At 44.5% G+C, this 14,169-nt stretch overlaps 1 protein-coding gene across 1 annotated transcript; it reads left to right on the top strand.

Annotated features, from left to right (window-relative positions):
* The first annotated feature begins 9,339 nt into the window (after positions 1–9,339).
* On the top strand, positions 9,340–12,353 carry LOC142055825 (uncharacterized). The gene is made up of 2 exons (XM_075089892.1): positions 9,340–11,180; positions 11,608–12,353. The coding sequence occupies exons 1-2, from the start codon at positions 9,466–9,468 to the stop codon at positions 11,642–11,644; spliced, it is 1,752 nt and encodes a 583-aa protein (XP_074945993.1). The 5' UTR covers positions 9,340–9,465; the 3' UTR covers positions 11,645–12,353.
* Positions 12,354–14,169: the final 1,816 nt, after the last annotated feature.

Below are 14,169 nucleotides of genomic sequence, written 5' to 3'. Positions count from 1 at the left end.
TACAGCCCCTCATTCCAGATGTAGATAGTACATACACACACTCAAGCATATGTATAAGCAAAGTAATGCTGAGGCTGCACCTTCATATAAATGTCTCTGAGACAGAGTGCAAACCAAGAGAACTCCAGATATTTCAGAGGGTCAGTGGGGATTAATCTCAAAAAAGGGGAAAAAAACATAAAACCTAGAGAATTAAGCAAAGATATTATATGTTTTCTGAGGCAACCTCTGAAGGGGTCTGGCTCTCCAGGTTGTCACGAATGCTACCAGATAGGAAGCCATAAAAAATCTGCCCTTCTCTGGTCTCCTCCGCAGGATGCTCATCTTTTGGGATGTTTGGTCTTTCTAGGGGCAACCTGAACCAATGACCCCTCCCAAGGTCCCACAGCACCACTCCCCAGCCCACCATGTTCCACTCCGTTCTGTCTCCCAGTCATATCAGCTTTTTTTTCCTTTTAGCAGAGCTGGAGTTCACAGACAGTATAGATTATCTTGGAGTTTTCGTCAACAAACAATGTACAAGAAGGCACACTTTCTGTCACTTCACTAAGTACAGATAGCATGCTTATAACACAGACCAAATCACCAACCGTGGCAGCAGGAGGGTGCGTTGTGTTTTAAAAGGCTTGCTTTCTTTTTTGTTAACTTCTTGGTGAAGGCTGGGCTCTGAATTGCACCGTGCCGAAAGGGGAGGGTAGCAGAGCAATGGACGGCTGAATCAGCTCTAAGAGCTATGACTCAACAGCAAGCAACATAATGCCAGGAGGTATAATGAGGTGAAACAGGTACCAGCAGGTGCAGCAAAAAAGGAGAAACAAAATGGCTTGAGTTAATATGTACTTTTAAGTAGAACTGACCAAAAATAAGAAACTTTGAGCAAATAAATGCATCTGAAATATTAAAGGAGAATATTTTCTAAAAACCTAGTAGTGGCAGAAGTTTCTATCTATGCCCTTACTCCAGCCCCTCTGTTACCTCCTCCCTTGTCCCCAATCCCAGCCCTAACACATCTCCTGCATGTCTCCGTGCAACTGGGACACGGGTGGCCCACCGGCAGGCTGGGGCTGTCATTTCTATTCCCACAGCAGGAAAGACCCTCCCGACTTCTAGAGTTAGCCTCTAGAGCTGTATTGCTGTACTCTTTCCCCTTCTTACACAGAGAGAAATTAGGATCTCTGAACATGGTTCTTTGGAGATGAAAGACCAGCTTTTTAATCTAGGTGAAATTCTGTTCTTTAGGTCGATCAGAGAAATCAATCTTTTATTGTATAGGGAAGAATTAGAACACTTCATAGCTTATATGCCTGATATTTTGCTTGTAAATTAAAATTATTTGCAAAGTGCCTTTTTTAAGAACGCCATTAAGTCCTTGTCCCAGATCATCTCAGCAAAATAACATGCCCATTTGACATTTTTCACTGAAAGATATTATTAGAATGGATCTGTTGTCCGTTCTATCTAATGTGACTCCTTTCATCACACATCTACAGTACTCCCCTAAAAAAATTTCTGTATCGAGACCAATAGTGCAGCTAAGCCAGACTGGAAGCTGATCTTGATTTTAAATTGCAGCCACTGCAGTCCACTGCAGCCTTCAGTAATTTTTTCCAGAGGTCAGCTCCCTTCTCTGTGGTAAGTTACTTCAAGCCTAAATTTCTCTAATTCCAGGCAATGGATTTTTCTAATCTTTGCCAGAAAAATTAAAGATGCCTTTACACCAGTTTTGTGTTCTTCAGTAAGTTGAAGAGATTGTACTTCAGTCCTTCATTTTCAGCATATTTTCCAATACTTTAAGCTCATCCAGAGTTCCTGTGAAACCCTTTTTAGAAAATAAATAAATTAATAGATACTACTTTTAAAGATGAATAAATAAAAAAGACTAAAATCCTTTAGAACGGGGTACCAGTAGCGGTGATGAAAACAAAACGCAGCAGTGGCAGACTGCTGGACCCCAGCACAGGCATGCAAGGGGAGCTGTGCAGTGCTCCACTTTCTTCTCTATCAGATGTACAAAGCCCCAAGCCAGACCTCACCAAGGAGCTGTGGCCTCTGTAGCACCTTCCCTTTTCCCCCACAGTAAATCTCTGCCTGAGCAATGCAAGCTCCCTGCTTTTATTCATATTCTCCTGATTATAGTCCAATGATCATTTTAGCACTTTGGTCGTGGCACACCACAGGAGCTCCATGTGTATCTGATTATCCATCATAAAATCAAATCCTTTTCAGTCCCTGTTTCCCAGCATGGAGTGTCTTCCATCCTACAAGCATGGCTCACACTGTTCCTCACTGCACAGGCTTCCAAAAAACATCTTGTTCCATTTTGTAAAGAAATTCAGATTGCTTTCTGTCACTCACCAGCCTTATTTATCATTTAATTCTCCATCAGCTTAAGTGGTATAAGAAAATTTCATCAACAAAATGTCATGTTTTCTTGTCTCATTAATAAAGATAATGGGGGGGACCTCACAAGGAACAAACCCACACCATGATGGTTCCTTATTTACAGTTATAAGACCTATTAATTTCTAATTAAATTCATAGATGTCAAGTGGATTTTCTATTGCTTTATTTTCTTAACAAAATGTCTTCTGGTGTGAATGTATGTTCTGTCAAAAAAGTTTATTACATCAACAATATTATCTTGACTGAAAAGGACTTGTAATCTCATCAAAGGTTGGTATCAAATTAGTCTGACAAAATATATTTTTGCGAAGCTCATGTTGATGGACGTTAATTGCGTTTGAGCAATCTCAATTTGATAGATCTTTAATTTCCTGAGTTAGACCTGTTATCATTTTTAAATATTTGCACATTAGATTTTTCCCAACTTGAAAATTCCCCTGTTTCAAGACTGTAATCATCAACATCAAATGCCCATGAGGGTCTTTTGCTAGTTCATTTTAAAGTATCAGATGCAAGTTAATTAGACATGCTGATTTTGAAATGTCTAGCTTTAATAAACTGCTGTGTAACTGGTTAAAATTAAAAGGACTACACCATCATGTCATATGACTCTACCATATGGCTTTCCCCAAATAGAGACACCAGGTGACTGAGACTCTGCTTTTCAGGAATTCTTGTTAGTTCCACTATCATCCTATAGTCACAGAAAAATAATATTACTGAGATTCCCAGTGCAGCTGAACTCCTTTGACTACCTTTTCACTCTTAAGTCTGCTAACCAGAGATTTTGTCCTTAACATTTTGCTTCCACTATCTACTTACTAAAATCCAAGAAAGTTATTATGACTGCTTGAGTTGGGTTATTTTTTTTTCACTTTTCACTATGATTTATAGATGCTTTTCATTTATTTTGACCCATACTGTTCTTTTCCTTAAGTCACTGAGACAACGTCATTCTGAAACATGCTATTTGGGCATCTAGTAAAATGTTATTCAACAATGGACAATTATCTCTCTCATTTTTCTGTTTACATTTTCTCCAGCTGATTGTCTCAAAATTATTTTCAGCTTTATTAAATTGTCCTTTTCAAACCCCTGAGAATATGTATTCTTGGCAGAACTCACAATAAAAACGTAATCAAGATAAAATCAGTTTAATCTATTTTTTCAGTTCTGTAATTAACTCTTCACTTCATAAGGTCCCATATAGAATATAGTCCCATTAGATAAAAGTTTTGTTTATATAGGAAACTGTTATGTATAATTTTAAAAATACAAAGGGTGCCTTAAAATCAGCAGCCTATGTCATGTGTATTTCAGACTGATGTCAACTCATACAAATATTTGTTCTTGCTACATACTATAGCTCAAGGGTTGCACAGCCAGTTGTGTTATTCTCTGGTATGTCTGGACATCTCTAGCAGGCCAAAGCTAGCAATCTCTCTTGTGCCTGATCAATGTGACTTTGATTCTACAGAAGACTTCTTTTTTTTCATGACTAGTTACTAATTTGGACCTGAGCGAGGCCATTTTAAAACACAGTGTCTCCCCTACTGCTGCATTTTTCATTCAGTCTTTTCAACATAGACTGTTACAGCCAATAATTTTAACATTATGAGCATGGGAATCTTCCTATTTATTTTCCGAAGACCTAGCTTTATGCTTATAAATGAGAAATTTCCACTATGTATATAGCACATTACAAATGAAACACTGTACATATTGAAGTAAATTGTCATTAAGCTATGTTATTAAATATTATTACATCTATCTGTTATGGTTATGTTGGCCACAGACAAGGTCAGATAACTGAAGTCAATGTGAAATGCCAGAAAAAGCAGATATTCCATATTTATTCCTTTACACTTCGTTTTCTTACAATCATTCTACCGGTTATAATGAGTATGAAGTATGACTGGGTCTAGACAAATGTGTTAAGGGTTTCTATTAGCAAATTTCTTGGTACAGCTGTCATTATTTTTTTAAGTTGCTATGGAGACTTAGTAGTTTGAGGCATCACTGTTTCGATGATTTTCCATAGCAATACTGCTTTGGTTCCAGTGCATACCCCAAAACAACCATGAATGTCCTCCTGGATAATTTATCTCCAGTTGAACGTACTAAAATATCTACACAATTGCCTAGAATATGGTAGTAAGCAATAAATATGCTAAAGGACTGAGCTGATGACTTACTTGCTAGAACTATTGTTAGGTAGAATGAGTTTTGTAATTAAGATTTCAGTAAAAGAATAGGTAAGAATACATAGCTGGGAGAAAATAGGAAAGGCAGAGTATTCTGTCAAAATAATATTTTTATGCTTTCCCAATAATTTAGATTTTAAACCTCAAGACCAGAATGCCGCTGGTAAATCTCAGACTTCTTGGCACTTAAAATATTCAGTCCTGTCAGGTTTCTTCTCTTCCTCTTTATGCTCAATCAGAAATAACTATTTTCTTTTTCCTTTTTAGATAATTGTTGCTTTGTGGAAAGAATACATTTTAAGAATTGCATAGCCCTGTGGCAATAGTGTCAAATGACAAAAATCATAAACCACCTTTATATGGACAAAGCATATAGCTATTATATGGATGAATGAAAATCTCACACTGCAGCCATATAAAATATTCTGTTCTGAATTTAAAACACTCAGGGACTGATATGCCTTTCACCTTCTGTGCAGAGATATAAACAGCCAGGAGTAATTGGTTTTACGCCAACGGAAGCAGAGTGCAGGAACTCACTCCAGGCTGGGAGTGAAGTGGGCCTCACCTCCCAAAAGCCCTGGGGCGGGGGGTGGGAAATGCACTGAAATGTTTACTTCCCACCATTTATTTTCACTGATGCTCCTCAACCTTTTGTTGCAGCCTCCATCCCTGTCTCCTTCTCTTTTTACACTAGCTTCAGTGATATTTTATTAGAAAACCCAACACTGACCAAAATTTGCAGGACGAACAGACACCCAATACAGCTTTCTAAAGACAAAAAAGGAGAGCAGTTCAAGTGAAAACGAAAAGGAAATTTAATCAAAGATATTTTTGCCAGTCCAGTGATACTTCAGACTGTTCAGGTCAGTGACTCAAAGATCTGATCGATCATACGAAAAGGCCACAGAATAATTACTATTGTTGAGGAAGAGAGGACAAGGTTCTTTGACCACTCAGCCCCATGACTTCCACCCTATTGGTGAGGAGTGGAGCAGATGCCGTCACGCCCACCCGCAGCCCCTGAGTGGGGCTCTGAAGGAGTAACAGCCATCCTCTTCCCTCTTATTTCTCATTGTTGATGATCCAGAAGCCTGGCTTGCTTTCCTGCAGCTCTCAGGTAACTCAGGGCTACGGTTGGATATTTTTTATAAGTGTAGCTTTGTTAGTTTGCTGAAGTCTATTGAGAAAGAAAAACAAGCATAACATAAAAAAACCCAACCCAACGTTCTCTTTTTCTCTCAATAATTTTGTTTCACTATTTGGAAGAAGCACCAATAGTAATCTCTAATTTTTCAGATGTGTCCTTGTGCTGGTTTTGGCTGAGAAGGGGTTAATTCTCCTCACTGTGGGGGTCAGCTACCTTTCCAGCTTCCCGCGCTCTGCCGCGTGGCGTGGCAGGGGGGGCTGGGAGGGGCAGGGCCATGGTGGGGGCGGCTGACCCCGACTGGCCAATGGCAGGTTCATTCCATACCATGTGACACCATGACCAGTATATTGAGGGGGGGCAGTGGCAGCGCGCGGGCGGCGCGGCGTCGGGTCGGCGGGCGGCGAGCGGCTGCGGCGCGTGCGGTTTGTTCCGGCGGTTCGTTCCCCCTCTCCCCTCCCCTCCCTTCCCCCCTCCCCCGGGGCTTTGCGCCTCTCGTTGTTCTCCTTCACATTGCATTTCTACTGTTGTTTCTTTTAATTTTCATTATTAAACTGTTCTTATCCCAACCCACGAGCGTTACCCTTCTGATTCTCTCCCCCATCTACCGGTGGGGGAGTGAGCGAGCGACTGTGTGGGGCTGAGCTGCCGCTAAACCACGACAGTCTTTTTGGCGCCCAACGTGGGGCACGAGGGTTGGAGATAACAACAGCTGCTGGTCACAGCACCATGTTGTCCTTTTTGCAGTGGGTGTTAAAAATCGGTGTTGGTTGTTTGAGTCTGCTGTGTTCTGCTGTGATTAGTAATGTTTTGCCTACGAGATTTGTTATACAAACACTCGTTTTCAGCTTTACCTGGTATTTGGGGTTTTTGCTGAAACCGTTACTGTACTTCGGATACCACCTTGTTGAGGCAATTAGCAATTATACCTCCTCCTCTGAGAGATTTTATATGGAGGAAATACAGAATAATACCTTTGCAACTTTGTTCTATGATGTCTGTGCCTTTGTTACAACAACGTTTTTGTATCTTGAACATCCTTGGGTGGTTAAGGTGCAGTCATTGTTAGTTTTTGGGCATGTTGTTTTGGTTTTGACTAAGCAACTTAAGAATATCACCCAGAAATCTGCCCCGAGGCTTGATAGTTACGAGTGGCAGGGCATGTGGGATAGCATGGGCAAATACCTAGGGCAGTGGGCACCCCCAGTGTTTTGGAGTTTCACCCCCGAGCAAGTGCAGAATCCTAAAAAACTAGTAGAATATTTGGAGAAAGTATGTTGTTACGCTGGGAACTCCAGAGAGACACAGATAACTGCAACGTGCTGGGGTCTGGCCCATGCATACCGAGCCCTGCTCAACAGTATTCAGTGCCCCCAGGGGGAAGAGAATGTCTCTGGATTGAAATGCAAAGTGACTGGCACTGTAGGCAATCCAGCCCTGACAACAGGCACTGCAGCCACTCAAACCCCCACAACAAGTACCGGAGCTAGCTCAGAAAATAAACCCGTACCAGTATCAGTTGCCCCCATACACAAGACGAAATATTGGAAGCGGACATCAACTCGTTTAGAACGGGATGATGAAGAACCAGGGCCATCGCGGGGAGAGGAGGGAGAAGTAATAAATGAAATAGAGACCACCCGATCCCTGTCCTTAAGCGAGTTGCGAGATATGCGAAAAGATTATAGCCGTCGTTCAGGTGAGCACATTGCCACCTGGCTGCTCCGATGCTGGGATAATGGGGCCAGTAGCCTGGAACTAGAGGGAAAAGAAGCCAAACAATTGGGATCCCTTTCTGGGGAAGGGGGCGTTGACAAAGCAATTGGAAAAAAACCACAAGCCCTCAGCCTCTGGAGGCGACTCCTGTCTGGAGTGAAGGAAAGGTATCCCTTTAAAGAAGATGTTACATATCGCCCAGGAAAATGGACAACTATGGAGAAAGGCATCCAGTATCTCAGGGAATTAGCTGTGTTTGAGGTGATTTATGGTGACCTGGATGATCAACGGTCATCCAAAGATCCAGATGAAGCCGAGTGCACACGACCCATGTGGCGGAAGTTTGTACGGAGCGCACCATCTTCGCATGCAAACTCATTGGCAGTGATGTCCTGGAAAGATGACGAGACACCAACGGTGGCAGAGGTGATAGATAGGCTCCGGGATTATGACACAAATATCTCTTCCTCGCTTGTCTCTGCTGTGGAGAAACTATCCCAAGAGGTCCAGCAACTCAAAGAAGATCTGTCCTACTCCCCACCTCGACAGAGCAGTGTCTCAGCTGTTAGGAATAAGCGTCCTTTGGCTCAAAGAAGGGGATACACACCACGGGCCACCCTATGGTTCTACCTGCGTGACCACGGAGAGGACATGATGAGGTGGGATGGCAAGCCTACTTCGACCCTACAGGCACGAGTACATGAACTGCAAGGAAGAACAGTCACTCAGGGAGGCTCTTCCAGGAAAGCTGCTGCTCCAGTTTCCAGCGAGCAAGTCCCCAGACAGAGGAGTAGAAGCGCAGATTTTATTTCTAAGTGTAATAGAGGGACTCCTGATTCACATTTACAGGAAGTGAGTTGTGACTGCCATGATCAGGACTAGAGGGGCCCTGCCTCCAGCCGGGTGGAGGAAAGGGATAACCGGGCTTACTGGACTGTGTGGATCCGATGGCCTGGCACGTCCGACCCACAGGAGTATAAAGCTTTAGTGGACACCGGCGCACAGTGCACCTTAATGCCATCAAACTATATAGGGGCAGAACCCATCAGCATTGCTGGAGTGACAGGGGGATCCCAAGAGCTAACTGTATTGGAGGCCGAAGTGAGCCTAACTGGCAATGAGTGGCAGAAGCACCCCATTGTGACTGGCCCAGAGGCTCCGTGCATCCTTGGTATAGACTACCTCAGGAGAGGGTATTTCAAGGACCCAAAAGGTTACAAGTGGGCTTTTGGTGTAGCTGCCTTGGAGACGGAGGAAACTGAACAGCTGTCTACCTTGCCCGGTCTCTCAAAGGACCCTTCTGTGGTGGGGTTGCTGAAGGTCAAAGAACAACAGGTGCCAATCGCCACCACAACAGTGCACCGGCGGCAATATCGCACCAACAGAGACTCTCTGATCCCCATCCATAAACTCATTCACCAACTGAGGAGCCAAGGAGTCATCAGTAAGACCCACTCACCCTTTAACAGTCCCATATGGCCAGTCCGGAAGTCTAATGGAGAGTGGAGACTAACAGTAGACTATCGTGGCCTGAATGAAGTCACTCCACCGTTGAGTGCTGCTGTGCCAGACATGCTAGAACTTCAATACGAACTGGAGTCAAAGGCGGCCAAGTGGTATGCCACAATTGATATTGCTAATGCATTCTTCTCAATCCCTCTGGCAGCAGAGTGCAGGCCACAGTTTGCTTTCACATGGAGGGGCGTCCAGTACACCTGGAATCGACTGCCCCAGGGGTGGAAACACAGTCCTACCATTTGCCATGGACTGATTCAGACTGTACTGGAACAGGGAGAAGCTCCAGAACACCTTCAATACATTGATGACATCATTGTGTGGGGCAGCACAGCAGAAGAAGTTTTTGAGAAAGGTGAGAAAATAGTCCAAATCCTTCTGAAAGCTGGTTTTGCCATAAAACAAAGTAAGGTGAAGGGACCTGCACGAGAAATCCAGTTCTTAGGAATTAAATGGCAAGACGGTCGTCGTCAGATTCCAATGGATGTGATCAACAAAATAGCAGCCATGTCTCCACCAACTAGCAAAAAGGAAACACAAGCTTTCTTGGGCGTTGTGGGTTTTTGGAGAATGCATATTCCAAATTACAGTCTGATCGTGAGCCCTCTCTATCAAGTGACCCGGAAAAAGAATGATTTCAAATGGGGCCCTGAGCAACGACAAGCCTTTGAACAGATTAAACGAGAAATAGTCCATGCAGTAGCTCTTGGGCCAGTCCGGGCAGGACAAGATGTAAAAAATGTGCTCTACACTGCAGCCGGGGAGAATGGCCCTACCTGGAGTCTCTGGCAGAAAGCACCTGGGGAGACCCGGGGTCGACCCCTAGGGTTTTGGAGTCGGGGATACAGAGGGTCTGAAGCCCGCTATACTCCAACTGAAAAAGAGATATTGGCAGCATATGAAGGGGTTCGAGCTGCTTCAGAAGTGGTTGGTACTGAAGCACAGTTGCTCCTGGCACCCCGACTGCCAGTGCTGGGCTGGATGTTCAAAGGAAACATCCCCTCTACACACCATGCAACTGATGCTACGTGGAGTAAATGGGTTGCACTGATCACCCAGCGGGCTCGAGTAGGAAACCCCAGTCGCCCAGGAATCTTGGAAGTGATTATGGACTGGCCAGAAGGCAAAGATTTTGGATTATCACCAGAGGAGGAGGTGACACGTGCTGAAGAAGCCCCACTGTATAACAAACTGCCAGCAGATGAGAAGCAATATGCCCTGTTCACTGATGGGTCCTGTCGCCTTGTGGGAAAGCACCGGAGATGGAAGGCTGCTGTATGGAGTCCTACACGACAAGTAGCAGAAACTGCTGAAGGAGAAGGTGAATCGAGCCAGTTTGCAGAGGTAAAGGCCATCCAGCTGGCCTTAGACATCGCTGAACGGGAAAAGTGGCCAGTGCTCTATCTCTATACTGACTCCTGGATGGTGGCAAATGCCCTGTGGGGCTGGCTGCAGCAATGGAAGCAAAGCAACTGGCAGCGCAGAGGCAAACCCATCTGGGCTGCCACATTGTGGCAAGATATTGCTGCCCGGGTAGAGAAACTGGTTGTAAAGGTACGGCATGTGGATGCTCACGTCCCCAAGAGTCGGGCCACTGAAGAACATCGAAACAACCAGCAGGTAGATCGGGCTGCCAAGATTGAAGTGGCTGAGGTGGATCTGGACTGGCAGCATAAGGGTGAACTATTTCTAGCTCGGTGGGCCCATGACACCTCAGGCCATCAAGGGAGAGATGCAACATACAGGTGGGCTCGTGATCGAGGGGTGGACTTGACCATGGGTATTATTGCACAGGTTATCCACGAATGTGACACATGCGCTGCAATCAAGCAAGCGAAGCGGGTAAAGCCTCTGTGGTATGGGGGACGATGGCTGAAATATAAATATGGGGAGGCCTGGCAAATTGACTATATCACACTCCCACAGACCCGCCAAGGCAAGCGCCATGTGCTTACAATGGTAGAAACAACGACTGGCTGGCTGGAAACATATCCTGTCCCCCACGCCACTGCCCGGAACACTATCCTGGGTCTTGAGAAACAAGTCCTGTGGCGACATGGCACCCCAGAGAGGATTGAGTCAGACAATGGGACTCATTTCCGAAATAGCCTCATAGACACCTGGGCCAAAGAGCACGGCATTGAGTGGGTGTATCACATCCCCTATCACGCACCAGCCTCTGGGAAAATTGAAAGGTACAATGGACTGTTAAAAACCACACTGAGAGCAATGGGGGGTGGGACATTCAAGCACTGGGATACACATTTAGCAAAAGCCACGTGGTTAGTCAACACGAGGGGATCTGCCAACCGAGCTGGCCCTGCCCAGTCAGAAATCCTACATACTGTGGAAGGGGATAGAGTCCCTGTAGTGCACACAAAAAGTATGCTGGGCAAAACAGTCTGGGTTCTTCCTGCCTCTGGCAAAGGCAAACCCATTCGTGGGATTGTTTTTGCTCGAGGACCTGGGTGCACTTGGTGGGTGATGCGGGAGGATGGAGAAATCCGATGTGTGCCTCAAGGGGATTTGATTTTGGGTGAAAACAGTCAATGAACTGAATGGCACAATGTGAACTGCTATATAATATTGTGTGTCACCTCTGTGTTGTATCAATGATATCAGAGTACGAGCCTCCCAACCCATGGAAGATCAACTATGAAACAAGCCGTGCAGCAGTGATGGAACGATGACTGACTCGGTATGCAGCAACCCAACGCCACACACCATCTCTCCCACCCGGAAAGACTGATACAACAGATGGAGCCCAGAGTCATGGACTGCGTGAACTCAATGGACATTTTAATGGACATTTTACAGGGAAGATCCATGAACTAAGGGAATGATGTCTGTGTATTATGTTAAAGGATGGGAAGGGGAGGGGTGGTGGTTGGTACGGTTGTATTGCATCATATGGGACCTGGGCATGGTGTAAGTGGTATGGAATAAGGGGTGGAGAATGTGCTGGTTTTGGCTGAGAAGGGGTTAATTCTCCTCACTGTGGGGGTCAGCTACCTTTCCAGCTTCCCGCGCTCTGCCGCGTGGCGTGGCAGGGGGGGCTGGGAGGGGCAGGGCCATGGTGGGGGCGGCTGACCCCGACTGGCCAATGGCAGGTTCATTCCATACCATGTGACACCATGACCAGTATATTGAGGGGGGGCAGTGGCAGCGCGCGGGCGGCGCGGCGTCGGGTCGGCGGGCGGCGAGCGGCTGCGGCGCGTGCGGTTTGTTCCGGCGGTTCGTTCCCCCTCTCCCCTCCCCTCCCTTCCCCCCTCCCCCGGGGCTTTGCGCCTCTCGTTGTTCTCCTTCACATTGCATTTCTACTGTTGTTTCTTTTAATTTTCATTATTAAACTGTTCTTATCCCAACCCACGAGCGTTACCCTTCTGATTCTCTCCCCCATCTACCGGTGGGGGAGTGAGCGAGCGACTGTGTGGGGCTGAGCTGCCGCTAAACCACGACAGTCCTGCTTTATATTTTCCTAATGTTTCACATTGTGAGTTAATTTTGCTTGTAGGTGTTTTGCTTACATTGCCAGTATATTTTCCATTAACATACCTCTTTGTAAGCACAAGCACACTACATGATGCTCATCTAAGAACTTTATTTCTATAGAGCTCATGCTTAGCGTGTATAACTCTGTGTTTTCACCTCAACAACAGCCCTTTTTGTTGAAAAAAAAAAGAGCATTTCTCTTCAAACAACATGGACTCTGCACGCTAGAGATATTGGCTTATGACAAGCCTACATTGGGCTGCAAGCCTCTGAGTGTGTTTTGAACTAGTGACTAATAAACTGAGTGGCCAAACTTGTGCTATGGACACAGATGTGGAAGTTAATTAAATTCTGTGACAAGGAAGCAGAATAGCACTCGCATTTATAACCATATGGGAAAGTCTTATCAGCGCATGACATATGGCTTAATTTTTTTTAAAACAAGCTTACAACGAATATCTCTTTTGCAATTCAAGAAGGTAAAGATGCAAGATTGTGGCACCTGGTGTAAATTGGCACCGTACAGAATATGTGGACTAACACACGCTCTATTTTCCCTAATACAGAGTATGTTGACAACATAGAGTGGAACATGTAACCAAATAAATCAGTGCAGTTTGATACCACAGATTTGCCACTTTTTGGTCTGCAGTATGAAAACAGGCTGTATTTTAAGGTTAAGGGTGGACTTGTGCCCCCAATCATTTTAGTTGTTTATGTATGGACATCAAAATGACCAAACTGTGTCAGACCACAGGTTCATATAGTCTAATAGCCTAAAACAGTCCCTCTAAATTCACAAAATCACCCCCTATACCTGTGAGAGTGTGGGGAAATTCTGCTTACATAAGTAATGTTTTACTTTGAATAAAAACAGTCTGCGATACATGACAATAACAGCACAGTTAAAGTCTGAAGTATCTATCCATTCAAATACTATTAAGAAGTGAAGGGTGAGCTTTTTGGTATTATTTCAGGCTCTGAAAAGGAAAGCAAAATCAACATAGTTACAGTGTGTAAGATGGTAATAACGAAGAATTGAAAAAAGTTCTAGCTTTCTGATGAATTTGTTTCCAGCCTGGGATAATAGAAGCATTGTAGTCACAAAAGGATTGCATTTACAGACGAGAAAAAGCATACCTGCAATCTCTCAAACCTTTCAGGAGGAATACGCCAGAAATTGAGATATGAACATTTGTTTCTGCCCAGCATTTAAAAGCCATATTTTGTAAGGAAATTTTTAAGAACTCATGTGCCTCTGAACTCATACCAGCAAGTCAGAGGCAGCTGTAAAAAGCACTCTTGTACAGACCTGATCTGAGGTTACAAATGATTGTAGACTAATTGCACCCAAGCGATCAATCCCTACAGGCGCAGATGGACTCTCCCCTCCCAGAGACTGATATGTGTCCCAAAATGAAATAGGCATAAATTGAATTAAATTAATCAGCATGAAACAGAAAGCTCAATGAGCCTTCCATGCAAAGGGAAATGTGCCCTTAAGGCTCTAATCAATCAGAGCTGAGTATGATTAAGAACCATGAAGAAATGACTAAAACTCAGGGGTAATGGTATTTGAGCAAAGGTATAGCTGTGCTTGCACATCCTGACTTTTGACTACTTAACTGTGTAATTTTACGTTTGCATAGTACGTTGCAGAGGCACATGGATTGACACTGTGGCTATCAGCAA

This window comes from Phalacrocorax aristotelis, chromosome 3 (genome assembly GCF_949628215.1).
Source record: "Phalacrocorax aristotelis chromosome 3, bGulAri2.1, whole genome shotgun sequence".
Taxonomy (NCBI): Eukaryota; Metazoa; Chordata; class Aves; order Suliformes; family Phalacrocoracidae; genus Phalacrocorax; species Phalacrocorax aristotelis.
Note: the sequence above shows the minus strand (reverse complement) of the source record. Positions and strands in the feature narration are given on the sequence as shown.